The sequence below is a fragment of the Heterodontus francisci genome, chromosome 14, assembly GCF_036365525.1.
Source record: "Heterodontus francisci isolate sHetFra1 chromosome 14, sHetFra1.hap1, whole genome shotgun sequence".
NCBI lineage: Eukaryota > Metazoa > Chordata > Chondrichthyes > Heterodontiformes > Heterodontidae > Heterodontus > Heterodontus francisci.
In genome coordinates, this window is record NC_090384.1 from 60,162,188 (window position 1) to 60,182,397 (window position 20,210).

Genomic DNA, 20,210 nt, shown 5'->3' on the forward strand with positions numbered 1-20,210 from the left:
GTGTGAAACAGGGCTGTGTTCTCGCACCCACACTTTTTGGGATTTTCTTCTCCCTGCTGCTTTCACATGCGTTCAAATCCTCTGAAGAAGGAATTTTCCTCCACACAAGATCAGGGGGCAGGTTGTTCAACCTTGCCCGTCTAAGAGCGAAGTCCAAAGTACGGAAAGTCCTCATCAGAGAACTCCTCTTTGCTGACGATGCTGCTTTAACATCTCACACTGAAGAATGCCTGCAGAGTCTCATCGACAGGTTTGCGTCTGCCTGCAATGAATTTGGCCTAACCATCAGCCTCAAGAAAACGAACATCATGGGGCAGGATGTCAGAAATGCTCCATCCATCAATATTGGCGACCACGCTCTGGAAGTGGTTCAAGAGTTCACCTACCTAGGCTCAACTATCACCAGTAACCTGTCTCTAGATGCAGAAATCAACAAGCGCATGGGTAAGGCTTCCACTGCTATGTTCAGACTGGCCAAGAGAGTGTGGGAAAATGGCGCACTGACACGGAACACAAAAGTCCGAGTGTATCAGGCCTGTGTCTTCAGTACCTTGCTCTACGGCAGCGAGGCCTGGACAACGTATGCCAGCCAAGAGCGACGTCTCAATTCATTCCATCTTCGCTGCCTTCGGAGAATACTTGGCATCAGGTGGCAGGACTATATCTCCAACACAGAAGTCCTTGAAGCGGCCAACATCCCCAGCTTATACACACTACTGAGTCAGCGGCGCTTGAGATGGCTTGGCCATGTGAGCCGCATGGAAGATGGCAGGATCCCCAAAGACACATTGTACAGCGAGCTCGCCACTGGTATCAGACCCACCGGCCGTCCATGTCTCCGTTATAAAGACGTCTGCAAACGCGACATGAAATCGTGTGACATTGATCACAAGTCGTGGGAGTCAGTTGCCAGCATTCGCCAGAGCTGGCGGGCAGCCATAAAGACAGGGCTAAATTGTGGCGAGTCGAAGAGACTTAGTAGTTGGCAGGAAAAAAGACAGAGGCGCAAGGGGAGAGCCAACTGTGCAACAGCCCCAACAAACAAATTTCTCTGCAGCACCTGTGGAAGAGCCTGTCACTCCAGAATTGGCCTTTATAGCCACTCCAGGCGCTGCTTCACAAACCACTGACCACCTCCAGGCGCGTATCCATTGTCTCTCGAGATAAGGAGGCCCAAAAGAGAACAATATCACTACTTTAACATCAACCTTTAGCTTCTTCAATACAGCTCTGGTTGAACATTAAGTGCTTGAACCACCATTTCAAGTTCAGTAATCTGATATGCACAGTAACCCTAAGGGCTATATAGTATTATAAAGTGTAGCATCAAAATCTTAATTAACACAAGTTATACACAAATGGATTATATCACATGGTGAGAGCCATGTAGACCAAAGCCATGTAGGAAGGCATTGAGTGTAATACTTCCTTAGAGAGAGGGAATTGTAAATTCAAATGGTAAGTTAACTTATGCCTCTCCTGTGCACCTTGTAGAACCCATTGCAGAGCAGCTCTGGCATAAGGTGGCAGAGATCACCCGGATATACATTCAGTCAGAAAATCATATGCAACGCCGATAGTTTAATTTCTTCCATAAACTAATTCTACAAATGTTGGATTCATTCATCCTTTAATTCTGCATTCAATTATTTATTTTAAATATAACTAGCTAATAATGCTACAAAAGATAATTGTGTATAGTTAAATGGCAGTGAATCTGTTAATTTGACAATCAGTTATTTATTTAAATTAATTTATTTAGAATTAACACAAAGCAACCGATTTAGAAGTCACAACATTTACCTGTTTTTAGAATGGAACTGATGAATAAAATAAAATTAATTATCTTTATTGTGTTATAGTTATGCATACTGTGTACTGATTAACAGACCATGACAACGAGGAACTTCAAACTAACTGTCTCTTCGTCTAGCTCTTTTTTACCCAGACATCTTTGAACTTCCTGGTCTCTGTTTCTATCATCATTCTGGCTCTCTGAAGACATTTTACTCAGGCTAATGCCCGTGTATAACAGTTTGGGATCAGGCAGAGGGAAAAAGGTGGAGACTTGTAACAACTGTTCGCAACCCTATTTATGCTAGATGCGGACTTCCAGTTGTACGTCTAGTGCAGGCAGCAAGGGTGGCATCTGAAACAAGTACTGAGATTTAAATTACAAGGAAAAGAGGCGGATGTGCTGTAAATCATCCTTCTGTGTCATTTTCCTTCCCTTATGCTAGTCGCAAATTATGTGCTAATACTGCCCATAAAAACTAGGAGTTCTCAGTTGCTAGGTTGCACCTGAGAATCAAAGTTGTTTAAGGGGACTGGCAGCAACTTGGATCGTGAATAAAAACAAAATACTGTGATGCTGGAAATCTGAAATAAAAACAGAAAATGCTGGAAATATTCAGCAGGTCTGGCAGCATCTGTGGAGAGAGAAACAGGGTTAACGTTTCAGGTCTGTGACCTTTCATCAGAACTGACGAAGGTTAGAAACGTGATAGGCTTTGAACAGGTGAAAAGGGGAAGGGGGAGAAGAACAAAAGGGAAGGTGTGTGATAGGACAGAGGGCAGAAGAGATTAAATGGCAAAGATGTCATGGAACAAAGACAAAGTGAGTGCTAATAGTTGTACTAAAAGACAAAGCATTGGCCCAGAGAGATTTTAATGGCAGAATAATGAACAGCTCTGTCCAAAAGCAAAAACCTGAAACACAAGTTTAAGACAGGCTCATAGTTAAAAAATTAAATTAAATTTAAAAAAGGTGGTCATGCTCGGAAATTGTTGAACTCAATGTTGAGCCCAGAAGGCTGCAAAGTGCCTAATCGGAAAATGAGGTGCTGTTCCTCAAGCTTGGAACACTGCAAAAGGCCAAGGACAGAAATATTGGCATGGGGGCAGGATGGTGAATTAAAATAGCAAGCAACTGGAAGCTCAGGGTTATGCTTGCCAACTGAGCAGAGGTGCTCTGCAAAGTGGTCATCCAATCTGCATTTGGTCTCCCCAACGTAGAGGCGACTGCATTGTGAGGAGTGAATACAGTATACTAAATTGAAAGAAGTACAAGTAAATTGCTTCTTCACCGATAAGGAGTGTTTGAGGAGAAAGGAGGTAAAAAGGCAGGTATTACAGTTTCCTGCGCTTGCATGTGAAGGTGCCATGGGTAGGGGATAAGGCGTCGGGGGTGATGAAGGAGGGTGTCGCGGAGGGAATGATCCTTTTGGAATGCTGACAGGGGAGGGGAGGGAAAGATGTATTTGGTGGCATCACGCTGTAGGTGGCAGAAATGGTGAAGGATAATCCTTTGGATGTGAAGTCTGGTGGGGTGAAAAGTGAGGACAAGGGGAAGGGTTCTGGGAAGTGTGAGGGCAGAAGTGCAGGAAATGGGTCAGACATGGTTGAGGGCCCTGTCAACCAACTTGGATCATGAATCAAAAATCAACTGTTGAGCAGTTTGGAGAGTGAACTTGATAATGTTTTGCTGCAGTCAGTTGTACTATGCCTAGGTCCTTTTAAAAGCAGCTCAGAAGTTGTAGTTTTCTGCTCCTACCATCTTCCTTAGCACAATGGGTGTCCCGTTTAGAAAGCTATTGTATGTTTATAACTGGAGGAAGAGAAAGAGGGCGAGGAATAACTTTTGGTTGTTTAGGATGTGTGGCATCTTTGCAGTAGAAGGGCTATTACCCACTGTAACACTTATCTGACCTGACAGAGGAGCAAGTACTTCAGAGATTGATTCACCAGGGAGGCAATGACAGAATTGTGCAACATGCTGCAAGAAGACCTGCAGCTGAACTCCAGGGCAAGATGATATTGGCACTGACAGTGAAGGTTGCAGTTACCTTAAACTTTTTTTGGGCTCAGGCTCTTTCCAGAGTAGTGTAGGTATTAATAACATTAACCTGCAGTACATTACTGCACAAAATAGACTAATGGATTGTTTGCTAGAACAAGCAGCTGCATCACTTACCCCATGGGAAACAGAGAACAATATGGAAGAGCTATAGGATCTTTATAATAGCAGATTCCCAAAAGTACAAGGTGACATCCATGCATATAGCCCTATGTGTTCCTGCACACAGGAGTGCCCCCAGAGTGATTCAGCTCACCATGATGCAGAATATTTCCTCCTAATGTCCCCATAGTCCCCTCCCTATTACCAGTCCTCCCTGCATCTTCCTCATAATCTGCAATAAATAGCAATCTTCAGTATTTGTATTTCCACCCTACTTATCTGCCAAAAAGATCACACTTCATCAATGCACACCTTTCCCGGTCACACAAATGAAACTCTGTGCACATATTGCAACTACTGTGCCAACATATTTTATTTATCAAAATGCAAAGTGACTCTGAACCTATGGAGTTTCTCTTTTATAGCAGGCTTGTTTTTGTGCTGATTACCTAATTTTGTACTTTTTCCCCATATAACCCCATGGCTGAAGCCTGTGAGGTGGCAGGGAGCTGAGTGTCTGTGTGAGGCTTCTGCAATTGATGTCATTCTTGATCACTACAAACATGGCTCCAAGAGGATCCTGCTTCAGGCTGCTGCATGTCTGCAGATGTGGCAGCAGCCTTGTTCACCCTGCTTTCTGGCTCATGTGGTTATTAAAGGAGGGTGGTGGAATGGCATAGATGCATTGTTATCGTGAGAGACGACATCTTCCACTATCATATCTAGCTAACCATGCTCCCAACCTCACTGTCACCATGCTCGGTGCACTAATGATATTGCTGAAGTGCATATTAATGGCTCTCTCCTTTCCATCAAATAATCAGCTATTCTGATATTACAACCTGATGCAAGTATGGTAGCAGTGAATATTCATGAAAGATCCAAAGACTAACATAACAGCCACTGTTCAGAGGGGTGGTGCTATTTATATTTCTGGAGGTGGTAATCCAAGATTGAAGAAAAGGTATACATATGAGAAGCACTGTTTTGGAAGGTGGCATTGTCGGCACAGTTGCAACAGAGACGCAACAGATGATTTCCCCCCACCATGGTAGGCAGGGCTCTCAACCATGTCCGTTCCATTTCCAGCACTTCTGCTCTCACCTGTGACCCCACCCCCACCCACAGAACCATGATAGAGGTTCCCCTTGTCCTCACCTTCCATCCCACCAGTCTCCACATTCAATGGATAATCCTCCATTTCTGCCACATCCAGCATAATGCCACCACCAAACACATCCTCCCCTCCCCTTTCAGCATTCTTAAGGGATCATTCCCTTCCTGATATCCTGATCCACTCCTCAATCACCCCCAACAACCACTCCACTTCCCATGCAAATGCAGGAAATGCAACACCTCTTCTATTCTCACCGTCAAAGGCCCCAAACTCTCCTTTCCAGGTGAAACAGCGATTTTCTTATACTTCTGTTCATTTAATATACTGTCTTCGCTGCTCACAGTGTGATCTCCTCTACATTGGGGAAAATAAACAAAGATTGGGCCACCACTTTGAAGAACAGTTCAGTCTGCAAGCGTAACCCTGAGCTGACATCTGTGAGGTTACCTGTGCATTGTGCAATGGAGCCACTATTTACAACGTGTCCATTACAGTCAGCTAGATTTATATCTTAAGAATGGCAATGCTGGATTATAATTTCAGTAAAGTAGCAAAGGTTATTTCAGCAGCAAATCAACGGACGATTTTTTTTCTTCTCCCCAGTCCCTTTCAGCTGCCAAGGTAACTCAACTTTGATGAAAGTAGTTTTACACCCATTTTAAATAAATTTTACATTTTTAGCTCCCTAACTATTTTTCAAAAATGTATGTTCGTGTATACGTGTCGATTGAGTCAGAATATCTTTTGAAAGACAAGCTGGACTACTGTACTAAAAGCAAAATACTGCGGATGCTGGAAATCTGAAATAAAAACAAGAAATGCTGGAAATACTCAGCTAATACTCCAAGTCAAACTGGACTACTAAATCACTTCCTCCGATATTACTTCATGTAAAGACAGTGTTGGTTTTCAGTAACCAAAGCCAGCACGGCTAGCGAGAGTGTACCCGCGGGGTTACATTTTATAAACTCTATGCAATTCGATAAAATACTGAGATGGGATGAATCAATGCGCTGCAGGCAATACGATGCTCAGGGACTGGTGGAAAGACGAACAGGCCAACAGCACGTCATTGGCACGGTGTCTGTAATAATCTTTTTTTTTCTTCTTTTGGGCCTCCTTATCTCGAGAGACAATGGGTAAGCGCCTGGAGGTGGTCAGTGGTTTGTGAAGCAGCGCCTGGAGTGTCTATAAAGGCCAATTCTGGAGTGACAGGCTCTTCCACAGGTGCTGCAGAGAAATTTGTTTGTCGGTGCTGTTGCACAGTTGGCTCTCCCCTTGCGCCTCTGTCTTTTTTCCTGCCAACTACTAAGTCTCTTCGACTCGCCACATTTTAGCCCCGTCTTTATGGCTGCCCGACGAAATCCGCCTGAAAGGATCGGCGAGACCGACACCAAAAAAAGCACCTGAAAAGCAGTTTGTGCTGCTGCTGCGGTTGTGCGGCATCACACACCAACATCTGCATTCCACCAACAGGGCGAAGAGACAGGTCTCCAAGTCAAGCCGATTGGCAACATGGTCGACCAATCAGCAAAGCGCTGCTATGGAAACGGGAGTGTCAAGAGGTATCAATCCAATGAAGAGGAAGCGGAGGCGGGATTGGCGACAGTCTGGCAGGTGAGAGCACATGGAGATACACAAGTGTGATCGGCTGCAAGTGAGTAATGTCAGCACAGGGACCCCAGTCCCTCTTTGAGGTCGTATCCTTTTCGGACGTATGTGTGGCCCTGGCCATTTTCGTCTTCTTGTTGTTGAGTCTGCTCTTGGTCCGGCAGCTCCTAAAGCAGAGGAGACCCCGAGGCTTCCCGCCCGGACCCACCGCTCTGCCTTTGATTGGAAATGTCCTGTCACTCATCAATGAACCGCACGTCTTCTTGAAGAAACAAAGTGAAATTCATGGGCAGGTACTGAAATAAAGCATTTCAATAAAAACTGTACCATAAGTTTGAGATTCGATTACAACTAGGGGTGTGTTATCACATTAAGTTAGTCACCCCACAGTTGTGTTTTATTGCTCATTTTTCCGCTTTCAATGTTATTGATTCTTAAGTGTTTTCATCTGCTGCAGATTTCAGCAACTATTGAGAATCCGTGCCGTTTTAACCTAATCTAATTGTAAACTTTGGAAAAAAACAGAGACCTTTGTACTTTACTTATCCTGCTGGCAGAGTGATGATCAATTGCATAGCATCTGTACATTACGTGATTGTGATTAGGAAGGAGGAAAACCTTAATTTACTTAAAGGTCCAGGTAGATTAGATTAGATTAGATTAGAGATACAGCACTGAAACAGGCCCTTCGGCCCACCGAGTCTGTGCCGAACATCAACCACCCATTTATACTAATCCTACACTAATCCCATATTCCTACCAAACATCCCCACCTGTCCCTATATTTCCCTACCACTTACCTATACTAGTGACAATTTATAATGGCCAATTTACCTATCAACCTGCAAGTCTTTTGGCTTGTGGGAGGAAACCGGAGCACCCGGAGAAAACCCACGCAGACACAGGGAGAACTTGCAAACTCCACACAGGCAGTACCCGGAATCGAACCCGGGTCCCTGGAGCTGTGAGGCTGCGGTGCTAACCACTGTGCCGCCCTAATGCAAATAAGCAAATACCCAAAAAGGCATATTTCAGTCCATTAGGTTTATTTCTGTTCAAGGTCGACAGTTTAATCTCATTACATTGGGAAGAGGAACACAATGAGACAAGAACTGACAATTAAGCCAAAGAAGGAGATGACTAAAAACTTGGTCAGAAAGGTAGGTTTTAAGAAGGATCTTAAAGGAAAGGGATTCTGTAGGCATAGCTGCCAACCTGAGCTGAAGGAAGTGGGGGATACACAAGAAGCCCGAGTGAGAGGAACAGAGTTCTCAGTGGGGTTCTGATGAAGGGTCACTGACCTGAAACGTTAACTGTTTCTCTCTCCACAGATGCTGCCAGACCTGCTGAGTATTTCGAGCACTTTCTTGTTTTATTTGAGTCCTCAGTGGATTGTCAGGATGATTTGAACACGAGGGTGAGCATTTGAAATTAGGCACACTGAGGGATCAGGAGCCATTGTAGGTCAGCAAGCACAGGAATGATGGAGGAGCTGAAGTTTATCGAGATTTGGAAATTGTCCAGTGAGAATTGTAATGATCAAGGCTGGAGTTAGGAGTACACCAGTGAAAGGAGGAAAGCAGGTTGCAGCTGAAAAAAAAGCAAACATCATAACTGCATTTTTGTTTACTGCTCCTGTTGATAAACAGTAAATGAAGTAATGTGGAAATATTGATTGGCCCCTCAGTCCACTTAAATGTCTGATATGCCCATTAATGTTTTCCACCATGTTCTGCATTGTCAAGCAATGCCAGACACCTGTTGTACATAGGAATGCCTAACATCCAGCATGACTTAGATATTCATGATTGACAATGGAATGTCACACAGTTGTTACTGTCTCATTTCAATGAACCTTCCCATATATAGGTAGGTACTTCAGTTAGGAATGAAAATTTAGCTATGTGTCTCATTTTCCATCCTTGCCTGCTCTAATCTGGCCTAGACATGACAGGAAAGTAGAGGAAAATGCTGCCAACCTAGTTTAATTCCAGGCTCCTGCTTACTCCCCATGTAACCTTTAATATTCCTCTTTATTACAGTTTTGAAAGTATGCATGAACTCTGCTTCATCAAAGATTTGTAGCATAATTTTCACATTCTAACTTTCCTCAATGTAAAATATTAATTTTCCAAACTGTCCTTTAATTATTTTTGTAAGTATCTTAAATTGATGGCCTCTCATTACCCTTTTCTGACCAGTGGAAGCTATATCATTGTTTAGTATATCATAACTGGTATGTTTTGGGTTTTTATAGTATTTTCCCAGCGATATTGACCACTCCTGTAATTTGACTTTGTGTCGCCTATGATCAGGAGTGTATCTTTACCTGGCCCATATAAAGATAAACAATGGGGTCACAACAGAGAGGCCTTACTCTGTAGGCTGACTGCTGGAATATGTCATGTGTTGCCACACGATTTTCCTCTCCTCGAAGTGTAGCTGCTATTCACCATCACTGAACCAAGTTTACACTTTGAATTAATGTGTTTTATTTATGCAAGATAGCTGCATCAATAGTCAATGGTATAACACAGTAAAATATATATTTCTGTAGCCTCCTTGATACATATAATAAAGATACCACACACTTTGGGCAGATTTTAACTGCCAAGGGGAAGCGGGCTCGGGTAATGGCGCAGGGTTAAATCCTCAAAAAGTGGAATAAAAACAGAAAGTGCTAGAAATACTCAGCAGGTCTGGTAGCATCTGTGGAGAGAGAAACAGAGTTAACAGGCTGAATTTTACCCTTGTCAGTTGGGAGCTGTCTACCGACCGAAAGGTCAGTGGCCATCCTGCCTCCGTCTGGCCTGGGGAACGAGTCCGGATTTTTATGGTCCCCAGGTCTGAGGCGGGACTTCCAGCTCATTGAGGCAGGAAGTCCCGCCTAATAGAGCTGCTGGCCAATCAGTGGGAGTGGTGGCCACTGCTGGGACTGCAGTTCAGCTTCGCGAAGAAGTGGAAGGACGGCCCTGAGAAAAGGTAAGCTTTGGGGGTCTCGCCGGGGGTGATTGGTCGGACCCCGACGAGGCAAGGGTGGTCAATTGAGGTCCGAGGGGCGTGCTGGACGTTGGTGGTTGGGGCATCGGGGGCGGCCCTCTGTCGGGCACAGGGTGCCTAACCGGGAAAGCCCCACTCCCCCCCCAGGTCATCAGAAAGCCGCCTGCTTTAGCCAGGTGGCTTTTTTCAGACCTGGGCCGCCCAACTGGCCAATGGTAAAATCCCCGTGGCAGCGGGTGAAGGCCCTTAAGTGGCCATCAATTGGCCACTTAAGGACCTTGATTGGCCTCGGCCGACGGGCCATTTCACGCCACCGCCCTGCATAAAATGGAGGTGGGAGCGGATCGGGTAGGGCCCCCCCCCCCCCCCGATCCTCCCACTCCATTTTACGTCCCCACCCCCCCCCCACCACCATCCTACTCTTTGGGGGGGAGGTAAAATTCCGGCCAGAGTTTCAGGTCTATGACCTTTCATCAGAACCCCTAAAAGTGACATTGGGTCGGGATGATCCTTACCACTTCCAGATTTGACCTGGCTGTGTTTGCAGGCAAGTGGGGCATCCCTGTGCAGCTGTTGGGAAAGTCATTCAAATATTCAAAAAAGTAACTAACTTTGAATTTAACCCTGCATTCTGGCTTTAACAGCCGGAGCATGGGTTCCCCGAGCTCTCTGTATTTGCCTTGGTGACTCTAGAAAGATGCATAGTGGGTAGGGATTGTTTAATGAAATTAACATGCTAAGAAGACTTTAAAGAGTGAAATCGCTCAGCTTGTGGTTAGACACAGTGAAAGGCTTGTGCTTGCAGGATTAGTTCTGAGAGTCTGAAATCACTACTTTGAATGCCAATTTCAACTTTTGGAGTTACTTTCCAAGTGCCTTGGAGTACACTCATCTTCGTGTCAACTTTCTAAAAGTCAGTCTTCACTGCAGCATGGGAGCAACTATGGAGCAGTAGCCTGGACCTCTGATTAGAAGTAACAGGGGCAGCCACACCAGCAACTGCAGCAATGACAGCTGCTTTCTCCACAGCCACATGCTGCTCCACAGGACAGAGGGGATGGACAGAGAGCTCTAACTCAAAGGAGATGATACCCCCAGCACAAGGTCTACAGTTGGAGAGTGAGCTTCCTTAACATGAGGGGCAACAGTGCCTCAGAAGGCTCAGGCAGGTCATTGCTGACATCTGCAGCCTCTTGCAACAAGACCTGCTTCCAGTAGGACCTAGTGGGCACATGTTGCCAGTGGCCATCAAGGTCATCTCAGCCCTGAATTTCTTTCCCTCTGGCTCCTTTAAGGGATCTGCTGGAAACATCTCCAGGATCTCTCAATCTGCTGTGCATATGTTCATCACCCAGGTCACCGTGCCTTGTTTTCCAAGGTTGCCAATTATGTGAACTTTTCCGTGGATGAGGCCAGTCAAAGACAGAGGTTTCTTGCCTTCGCTGCAGTAGCTGGATTCCCACATGTGTAGGCAGTCAGTGATTGCACAAATGTGGCAATCAAGGTGCCCTCAGATTAGCCTGAAGTCTTCATTAATCACAAGGGATTCCACTCCCTCAATGTCCAGCTAGTTTGTGACCATCGGAAGGTGATCATGCATGTCTGCTTTTGGCTCCTGGGAGACAAGGGCTACCCTCTGAAGACCTGACTGTTAACTCCTGTGAGGAAAATACCAGTGAGCCAGAGGAAGGAAACAATAAGAGCCACAAGACCACCAGTACAATAATAGAACAAGCCATTGGGTTACTCAAGATGCAGTTCAGGTGCTTGGACAGATCTGGAAGCATCCTTCAGTATGCCCCATCAAGGATCTAAAGGATTGCTGAGGTCTGCTGTGCCCTTCACAACATCGTGGTTCAGAGAGGAATGGAGCTTCGGCAAGAGGAAGATGCATCTTTCCCCTCTGAAGAGGGGCCAGATGTTGCCATGGTGCCTGCAGCCGCAACCCTGTGCCAGAGACGCCTGAGATGGACTCATCCAGGCACATATCACTTAATATTGTGCATGAAGCCATTTGAGACCCTTGCCCCCAGTCCCCCAAAGAGTAATAGTCTCTGGATTACTACCTGAGCCACATGCAAATTGTCAGTCAAGCAGATTAGCAAATTAAATGAGTGGCTCAAAGAGTGGTGTGAGAAGAAGAGGTTTTGCTTCATGGGACACTGGCACCATTACTGGGGAAAGTGGGCGCTGTTGTGTTGAGGTGGGCTTCATTTATACTGGGCCGGAATCAGTGTCCTGGTGAATTGTATAACTAGGGCAATGGATAGGGGGTTAAACTAAAAGAAGGGGTGAAGGGAAATTTAGAAATCTAAAGAGAAAAGCCGAGACACTAGAGCAGTATAGCGATTTGGGTAAAGATGCGCAGAGTGGGACAGGAAGGGACAGAGAGTTTAATGGTAATAGTGCATCAGCAAAAGAGGTCCATGAAAAAAACAGTTGTGAAAAAAAATTAACTAAGGGCTCTTTATCTGAATGCACAAAGCACTTGTAATAAGATAGATGAACTCGTAGCACAAATAGAGATAAATGGGTTTGATGTAATCGTAATTACAGAGACATGGTTGTAAGGTGACCAAGGTTGGGACATAAATATTCCAGGGTACTTAATGTTTCAAAAAGACATTTTATTTTATTCATTCATGGGATGTGGGCATTGCTGGCTAGGTCAGCATTTATTGTCCATCCCTAATTGCCCTTGAGAAGGTGGTGGTGAGCTGCCTTCTTGAACCGCTGCAGTTCATATGGGGTAGGTATACCCACAGTGCTGTTAGGAAGTTCCAGAATTTTGACCCAGCAACAGTGAGGAAACGGTGATATACTTCCAAGTAAGGATGGTGTGTGACTTGAAGGGGAACTTGCAGGTGGTGGTGTTCCCATGCATTTGCTGCCCTTGTCCTTCTAGTTGGTAGAGGTTGCGGGTTTGGAAGGTGCTATCTAAGGAGCCTTGGTGCGTTGCTGCTGTGCATCTTGTAGATGGTACACACTGCCACTGTGTGTCGGTGATGGAGGGAGTGAATGTTTATGGATGGGGTGCCAATCAAGCGAGCTGCTTTATCCTGGATGGTGTTGAGCTTCTTGAGTGTTGTTGGAGCTGAACCCATCCAAGCAAGTGGAGAGAATTCCATCACAATCCTGACTTGTGCCTTGTAGATGGTGGACAGGCTTTGGGGAGTCAGGAGATGAGCTACTCGCCACAGGATTCCTAGCCTTTGACCTGCTCTTGTAGCCATGGTATCTATATGGCTATTCCAGTTCAGGTTCTGGTTAATGATAGCCCCGAGGATGTTGATAGTGGGGGATTCAGCAATGGTTAGATTCTCTCTCGTTGGAGATGGTCATTGCCTGGCACTTGTGTGGCGCGAATGTTACTTGCCACTTATCAGCCCAAGCCTGGATATTGTCCCGGTCTTGCTGCATTTCTACACAGACTACTTCAGTATCTGAGGGGTCGCGAATGGTGCTGAACATTGTGCAATCATCAGCGAACATCCCCACTTCTGACCTCATGATTGAAGGAAGGTCATTGATGAATCAGCTGAAGGTGGTTGGGCCTAGGACACTGCCCTGAGGAACTCCTGCAGTGATGTCCTGGAGCTCAGATGATTGACCTCCAACAACCACAGCCTTCTTCCTTTGCGTTAGGTATGACTCCAACCAGCGGAGTGTTTTCCCCCCGATTCCCATTGACTCCAGTTTTGCTAGGGCTCCATGAGAATTCATGGGGTCTGGAGTCGATGTTGAGGCCTCCCAGGGGAACTCCCTCACGACTGTATACCACTCTGCCACCACCTCTGCTGGGTATATCCTGCCGGTGGAACAGGACATACCTGGGATGGTGATAGTGGTGTCTGGGACATTGTCTGTAAGGTATGATTCTGTGAGTATGACTATGTCAGGCTGTTGCATGAGTAGTCTGTGGGACAGCTCTCCCAACTTTGGCACAAGCCCCCAGATGTTAGTAAGGATGATTTTGCAAGGTTGATGGGGCTGGGTTTGCCATTGTCGTTTCGACTGCCTAGGTCCTTGCCAGTTGGTCCGTCCAGTTTCATTCCTTTTTATTGACTTTGTAGCGGTTAGATACAACTGAGTGGTTTGCTAGGCTATTTCAGAGGGCATGTAAGAGTCAACCACATTGCTGTGGGTCTGGAGTCACATGTAGGCCAGACCAAGTAAGGACAGCAGATTTCCATCCCCAAAGGACATTAGTGAACCAGATGCAGAATAGAGAGACGAAGCCCCGATAATAAAGGATGACATAAGGACAATGGTAAGAAAGGATCTTGGCTCGGAAGATTTGGAGGTAGAATCAGTATGGGTGGGAATTAGAATAACAAGGGTCAGAAAACACTGGTGGGAATAGTTTAAAGGCCCCCTAACAGTAGTTATACAATTGGATAGAACATTATGAAATAATTGGAGGAACATAGGAGCAGCAGTAGGCCATTCAGCCCATCGAGCCTGCCCCACATTTAATATGATCATCCACTTCAATACCTTTTTCCCACATTATCCTCACATCCCCTTATGTCATTTGTATTTAGAAATCTGTCAATCTCCGCTTTAAACATACTCAATGACTGAGCTTCCACAGCCTTCTGGGGTAGAGAATTCCAAATATTCACAACCCTCTGAGTAAAGAAATTTCTCCTCATCTCAGTCCTAAGTGGCTTCCCCCTTATTTTGAAATTGTGTCCCCTGATTCTAGACCCCCCCCAACCAGGGGAAGCATCTTACCTGTATCTACCCTACCTATCCCTTTCAGTATTTTGCACGTTTCAGTAAATTCACCTGTCATTCTTCGAAACTCAAGAGAATATAGGCCCAGTTTCCCCAATCTCTCTCCATAGGACAGTCCCGCCATCCCACAAGTCTGGTGAACCTTCATTGCACTTCCTCTAAGGAAGGATATTATTGCCAAAGGTAAAGGGACCAGAACAACGCACAGTCCTCCAGGTGCGGTCGACCCAAGGTTCTATCCAATTGAAGGAAGGCTTCATTACTGCTGTACTCAAATCCTCTTGCGATAAAGGCTAACATACCATTAGCCTTCCTAATTGCTTGCTTCCCCCAAATGTTAGCTTTCAGTGACTTATTGACAAGGACACCAAGGTCCCTTTGGTCATTTACACTTTCTAATCTCTTACCATATAAGAAATATCTGCACATCTGTGCCTCCTACCAAAGTGGATAACCTCACATTTTTCCACATTATATTCCATCTGCCACGTTCTTGCCCACTGACTCAATCTGTCCAAATTCCCTTGAAGCTGCTTTGCATCTTCCTCACAACACACATTCCCACCTAGTTTTGTGTCATCCGTGAACTTGGAAATACTACATTTGGTCTATTTATCACATTTTGCTAACCAACCTCCTATGGGGGACTTTATCAAAAGCCTTCTGAAAATCCAAATATACCATGTCCACTGACTCCCCTTTATCAATTCTGTTAGTAACATCTTCAAAAATCTCCAACGGGTTCGTCAAACATGATTTTCCATTCATAAATCCATGTTGACTATGCCCAATCAGATTATTATTATCCAAGTGTCTATTTATCACATCCTTTAGAATAAATTCTCATATTTTCCCAGCAACTGATATAAGGCTAACAGGTCTGTAATTCCCTGTTTTCTCTCTCCCTCCCTTCTTAAATAGTGGGGTGACATTTGCGACCTTCCAATCCACAGGAACTGCTCCAGAATCTATAGAATTTTGGAAGATGATCACCAATGCATCCACTATTTCCATAGCTACCTCTTTCAACACTCTGGGATGTAAAATATCAGGTCCTGGGGACTTAGCGACCTTCAGCCCTATTAATTTCTCCAATACAACCTTCTTACTAATACTAATTTCTTTCAATTCCTCATTTCCCCCTAATCCCTTGGATCCCTAATTCTGGGAGATTTCTTGCATCTTCTTCAGTGAAGACAGACACAAAGTAATCATTTAGCTGCTCTGCCATTTCTGTATTCCCCATTATAAATTCTCTTGACTCAGCCTGTAATGTACCCACATTTTTCTTAGCCAAATATTTCCTTTTTAGTTACCTGTAGGAGCTTTTACAGTCTGTTTTTATGTTTTTTGCTAGCTTACATTCATATTCTATTCCCCCTTTATCAGTTTCTTCATCCTCCTTTGCTGTATTCTAAAATCCTCCCAATCCTCAGGTTTACTACTATTTCTGGCAACTTTATAGGCCTTTTCTTTTAATCCTGTACAATCCTTAACTTCCTTTGTTATCCACGGTTGACTGTCTTTACTGGAGCTTTTAATAAAACTAATGTAATAATCATTGGGGACTTTAATCTTCATATGGACTGGACAAATCAAATCAGCAAACGTAGTCTAGAAGATAGAATGCTTTTGTGACAGCTTCCTAGAACAATACATTGTGGAACCAACTAGGGATAAAGCTATTTTAGATCTAATTTTATATAGTGAGGCAGAGTTAATTAGTGATCTCATAGTAAAAGGTCATCTGAGAAAAAGTGATCAAAATACAATTGAATTTCATATTAAGTTGAGAACGACATACTCGAGTCCAAAATGAGAATCTTAAATTTATGAAGGGAGAGCTGGCTATGGTTGATTGGGTAAAGAGACTAAAAGGAATGGCAGTAAGTAAGCAGTGGGAGACATTTAAAGAAGTGATTCAAATTTTTCAACAAAAATATATTAATTAAAAAGCAAAATCTCAGTGGCAAAGTTCGAACCGTGGCATACTAGGGAAGTTGAGGATAGCATTAGATTAAAAGAAAAGGCTTAAAATGTTGTGAAGAATTGTAGTAGGCCTGAGAATTGAGAGAGATTTAGAAACCAGCAAAGGGTGATCAAAAAGTTGATTAAAACTGGGAAAAATAGAGTATGAGCGTAAATTAGCCAGGAATATAAAAACAGATTGTAAGTGCAACTACAAGTATATAAAAAGGAGAGCAGCCTCCCACAAGCCAAAAGACTTGCAGGTTGATGGGTAAATTGGCCATTATAAATTGTCACTAGTGTAGGTAGGTGGTAGGGACAGGTGGGGATGTTTGGTGGGAATATGGGATTAGTGTAGGATTAGTATAAATGGGTGGTTGATGTTCGGCACAGACTCGGTGGGCCGAAGGGCCTGTTTCAGTGCTGTATCTCTAATCTAAAAAAAAAGTAAACATCTGCCCCTTACAGGCAGAGACAGGAGAAATTATCACAAGGAATGAAGAAATGGCAGAGACTTTAAACAAATATTTCGTGTCCATCTTCACAATAGAAGACACAAATTACATCCAGAAATAGAGGGCAACAAAGGTGCTAATAAGAGTGAGGAACTTCAAGTAATTAATATTAGCAGAGGAAAAGTATTAGAGAAACTTAATGGATTCCAAAGCTGACAAATCCCCAGGACCTGCTGACCTACATTCTGGGGTTCTAAAAGATGTAGCTGCAGAAATAGTGGATGCACTGGTTACGATTTTCCAAAATTCCCTAGATTCTAGAACGGTCTCAGCAGATTGGAAGTTAGCAAATGTAACTCCGCTATTTAGGAAAGGAGGCAGAGTGAAAACTGGGAACTACAGGCCAGAAGAGCCTGACATCAGTCATCAAGAAAATGCTGGAATCCATTATTAAGGAAGTCTTAATGCACTTGGGAAATCATAGTATAATCACAGAGTCAATATAGTTTTACGAAAGGGAAATTTTGGTTGGCAAATTTATTCAAGTTTATTAGGATGTAACTTGTAGGGTAGATAAAGGGGAACCAGTAGATACAGGATACTTGGATTTCCAAAATGCATCTGATAAGGTGCCACAAGATAAAGGCTCATTAAGTTTAGGGTAAACTATTAGCATGGATGAAGGATTGGTTAGCGGACAGTAAGCAGAGAGTAGAGATAAACAGGGCATTTTCAAATTGGAAGGCTGTAATTAGTGGAGTGCATCTAGGATCGGTGCTGGAGCCTCAGCTATTTATAATCTATGTTGGTGACTGAGACAAAAAGACCAAGAGTACTGTATCCAAGTTTTCTGACGGTACAAAGCTAGGTGGGAATGTAAACTGTGAGGATAACAGAGGCTGAAAAGAGATATAGACAGGTTAAGTGAATGGGCAACAAGGTGGAAAATGGAGTATAATGTGGGGAAGTGGTAAGCATAAAAAAGCAGAATATTTATTAAAAGACATGAAACTTTTAAATGTTGATGTGCAGAGAGACTTTGGTGTATTCGTACAAGGAACACAAAGTGAGCATGCAGGTACAGCAAGCAAAAAGGAAGGCAAATGGCATGTTGGCCTTTATTGCAAGGGACTGGAGTACAAGAAGAAGGAAGTCTTCCTACAATTGTGTAGGGCTTTGGTGAGACCACACCTGGAGTACTGTTTGCAGTTTGGTCTCCATATCTAAGGAAGGATGTACTTGCCTTTGAAGTAGTGCAGTGAAGATTTACTATATTAGTTCCCAGGATGAGGGTTGTCTTGGATGAGAGGCTGAGTAAATTAGGCCTATATTCTGTGGAGTTTAGAAGAATGAGAGGTGATCTCATTGAAACATACAACATTCTGAACGGGGTAGACACTGAGAGATTGTTTTCCATGGCTGTGGAATCTAGAACACGGGGCCACAGCCTCAGGATAAGGGGGTCAATTATTTAGGACTGAGACGAGAAATTTCTTCACCTCCAGAGGGTTGTGAATCTTTGGAATTCTCTACCCCTGAAGACTGTGGATGCGTCATCATTTGAATATATTCAATGCTGAGAAAGATATTTGGTCTCTCAAGGAATCAGGGGAATATGGGGAACAGTCAGGAAAGTGGAGTTGAGGCAGAAGATCAGCCATGATCATATTGAATGGTGGAGCAGGCTCGAGGGACCATATGGTCTACTCCTGTTCCTCTTTCTTATATTCTGACGTTAGATACACCTCATTCCACCAGTTAACCTGCAACCATCAAATTCACACCCTTTCTTCCTCAAAAGCTGGTCATTCCATTTACCTGAAGGCTAGTGTCTAGGGTGAATGGGGGAATGCAACAGAGTCGAGGCCATGAGAATGAGGAGTTCAAATAAAGTATTTCATTCATTGAAATAAACATCATTATAACTCTATTAACATTGGTATAAGCATCCAAGTGAATCTTCTTGTGCAACTATACATCTTTCTCACCCACTTCCTCTTATTTCTACATGGTGCTACCCCTGTAACTTCAGCTGAGCTGGAGGAAGACTGCGCATTCTCCTGCTCTGAGACATAGGGAGGGGATTTTTATCTTGGCCCTTACTACCTCCAGCATGTCCTCCAGGGAAGAGTCAGAACAGGGGAGCAGCCTTCCCATGTCTTCTTCCATTCTCCTGCTTTCAAAATGCTTCAAAAGCAAGCTTTTCTGCAGCCATTCAGATCCCTTTAAATACTGAGTGCGGGTCGTGATTGGTTGTGAAACCTGGAAGCAGCATGATGCTAATGACATGGCGAAGTTAAATGGTCATGGCAAAGCCTGCTTCAATTAGCAGTGGGTTCCCAAACATCTACTGGCCTCCCTGCTGCATGCTGGTCAAATCTTTTAAGATGTCACCCTTTATCTCTTGCATAAGGGGAATTCTAACTCTCCGTGATCTGTGGGAAAGGAGTAGGCCAACAGTTAAAAAGGAGCAGCTCAGTTTCCTGCTGATTTCCCATTTTAACACGGCTGGTTTTTGCAATGGAAGAGGCTCCTGACAGATTTTCCATAATTAATTGCAAATCCGGTTCCCATGATGTACATGGGAACTCAGTGGTATTTTAATATCCTCTAGAGCTGAGCACCCAGCACGGCCAGGTGAAGCTTTCAGGCCAGTGAGACCCTCTGTAATAAGTACATGGGGCCAGAAGAAGCAGACTGCTGTGCCAGGCCAGACGAACAAAGTCCAGGCTCGTGCTGTCCTGGGCTTCCCCTCCTCCTTTTACTAACTTTGGAACCTTCAAAACATCCTTCCCTTCCCCCATCCACCTAACCCCTTTTCCAGGACATATCCTGTTGCTGGTAGCTTTCTTGTAATGCTTGCGAGTGGTTTCCGGGTTGCCTGATCTTCGTCGCTCTCCATTGCCCAGCTGCCACATTCCACCCAAAATGTGCAAGCAGTTGACTGGCGACATCGAATGAGGTCTGACAGTTATTATGTGTTGGGCCTGCAACAAAGACTCCTGCTTGGGATTGCCATCCACTTCTGGCAAGAGTTAAAGTCTGCCCTAAATAACTTATGTGAAAGTTTACTTACTGTGGTATTCTGACCTAACTCTCATTCTAGACAGTACAAAACTTTAGAAACACATGTTGGCTCCAAAACTCAAATAGTGACAGCAGAATTACCTCTGACGTCAAATACAATTCTGTTATGGAAGGTCTCTGATCGCCAAGATTCTCATCATAGAGGACACCAGACAATTAAAGGCTCATCCCCTTCTATAAGATGTCAGATGGAGCTGGTAATCAAAGCTACTAATCCCCACTGGAGCCTATTCTTTGATATGTGCCAAGGTGGCTTGGAATCAATACGCCAGTT

General features: G+C 44.2%; 1 protein-coding gene across 1 annotated transcript in view; it reads left to right on the forward strand.

The window, feature by feature from the left end:
• Positions 1-6,739: 6,739 nt before the first annotated feature.
• The window catches only part of cyp2r1 (cytochrome P450, family 2, subfamily R, polypeptide 1), a 56,851-nt gene continuing 43,380 nt past the window's right edge, over positions 6,740-20,210 (forward strand). The window contains exon 1 of the mRNA XM_068046875.1: positions 6,740-6,979. Coding sequence (XP_067902976.1) covers positions 6,740-6,979 — 240 coding nt within the window. The remainder of the gene's footprint in view (positions 6,980-20,210) is intronic.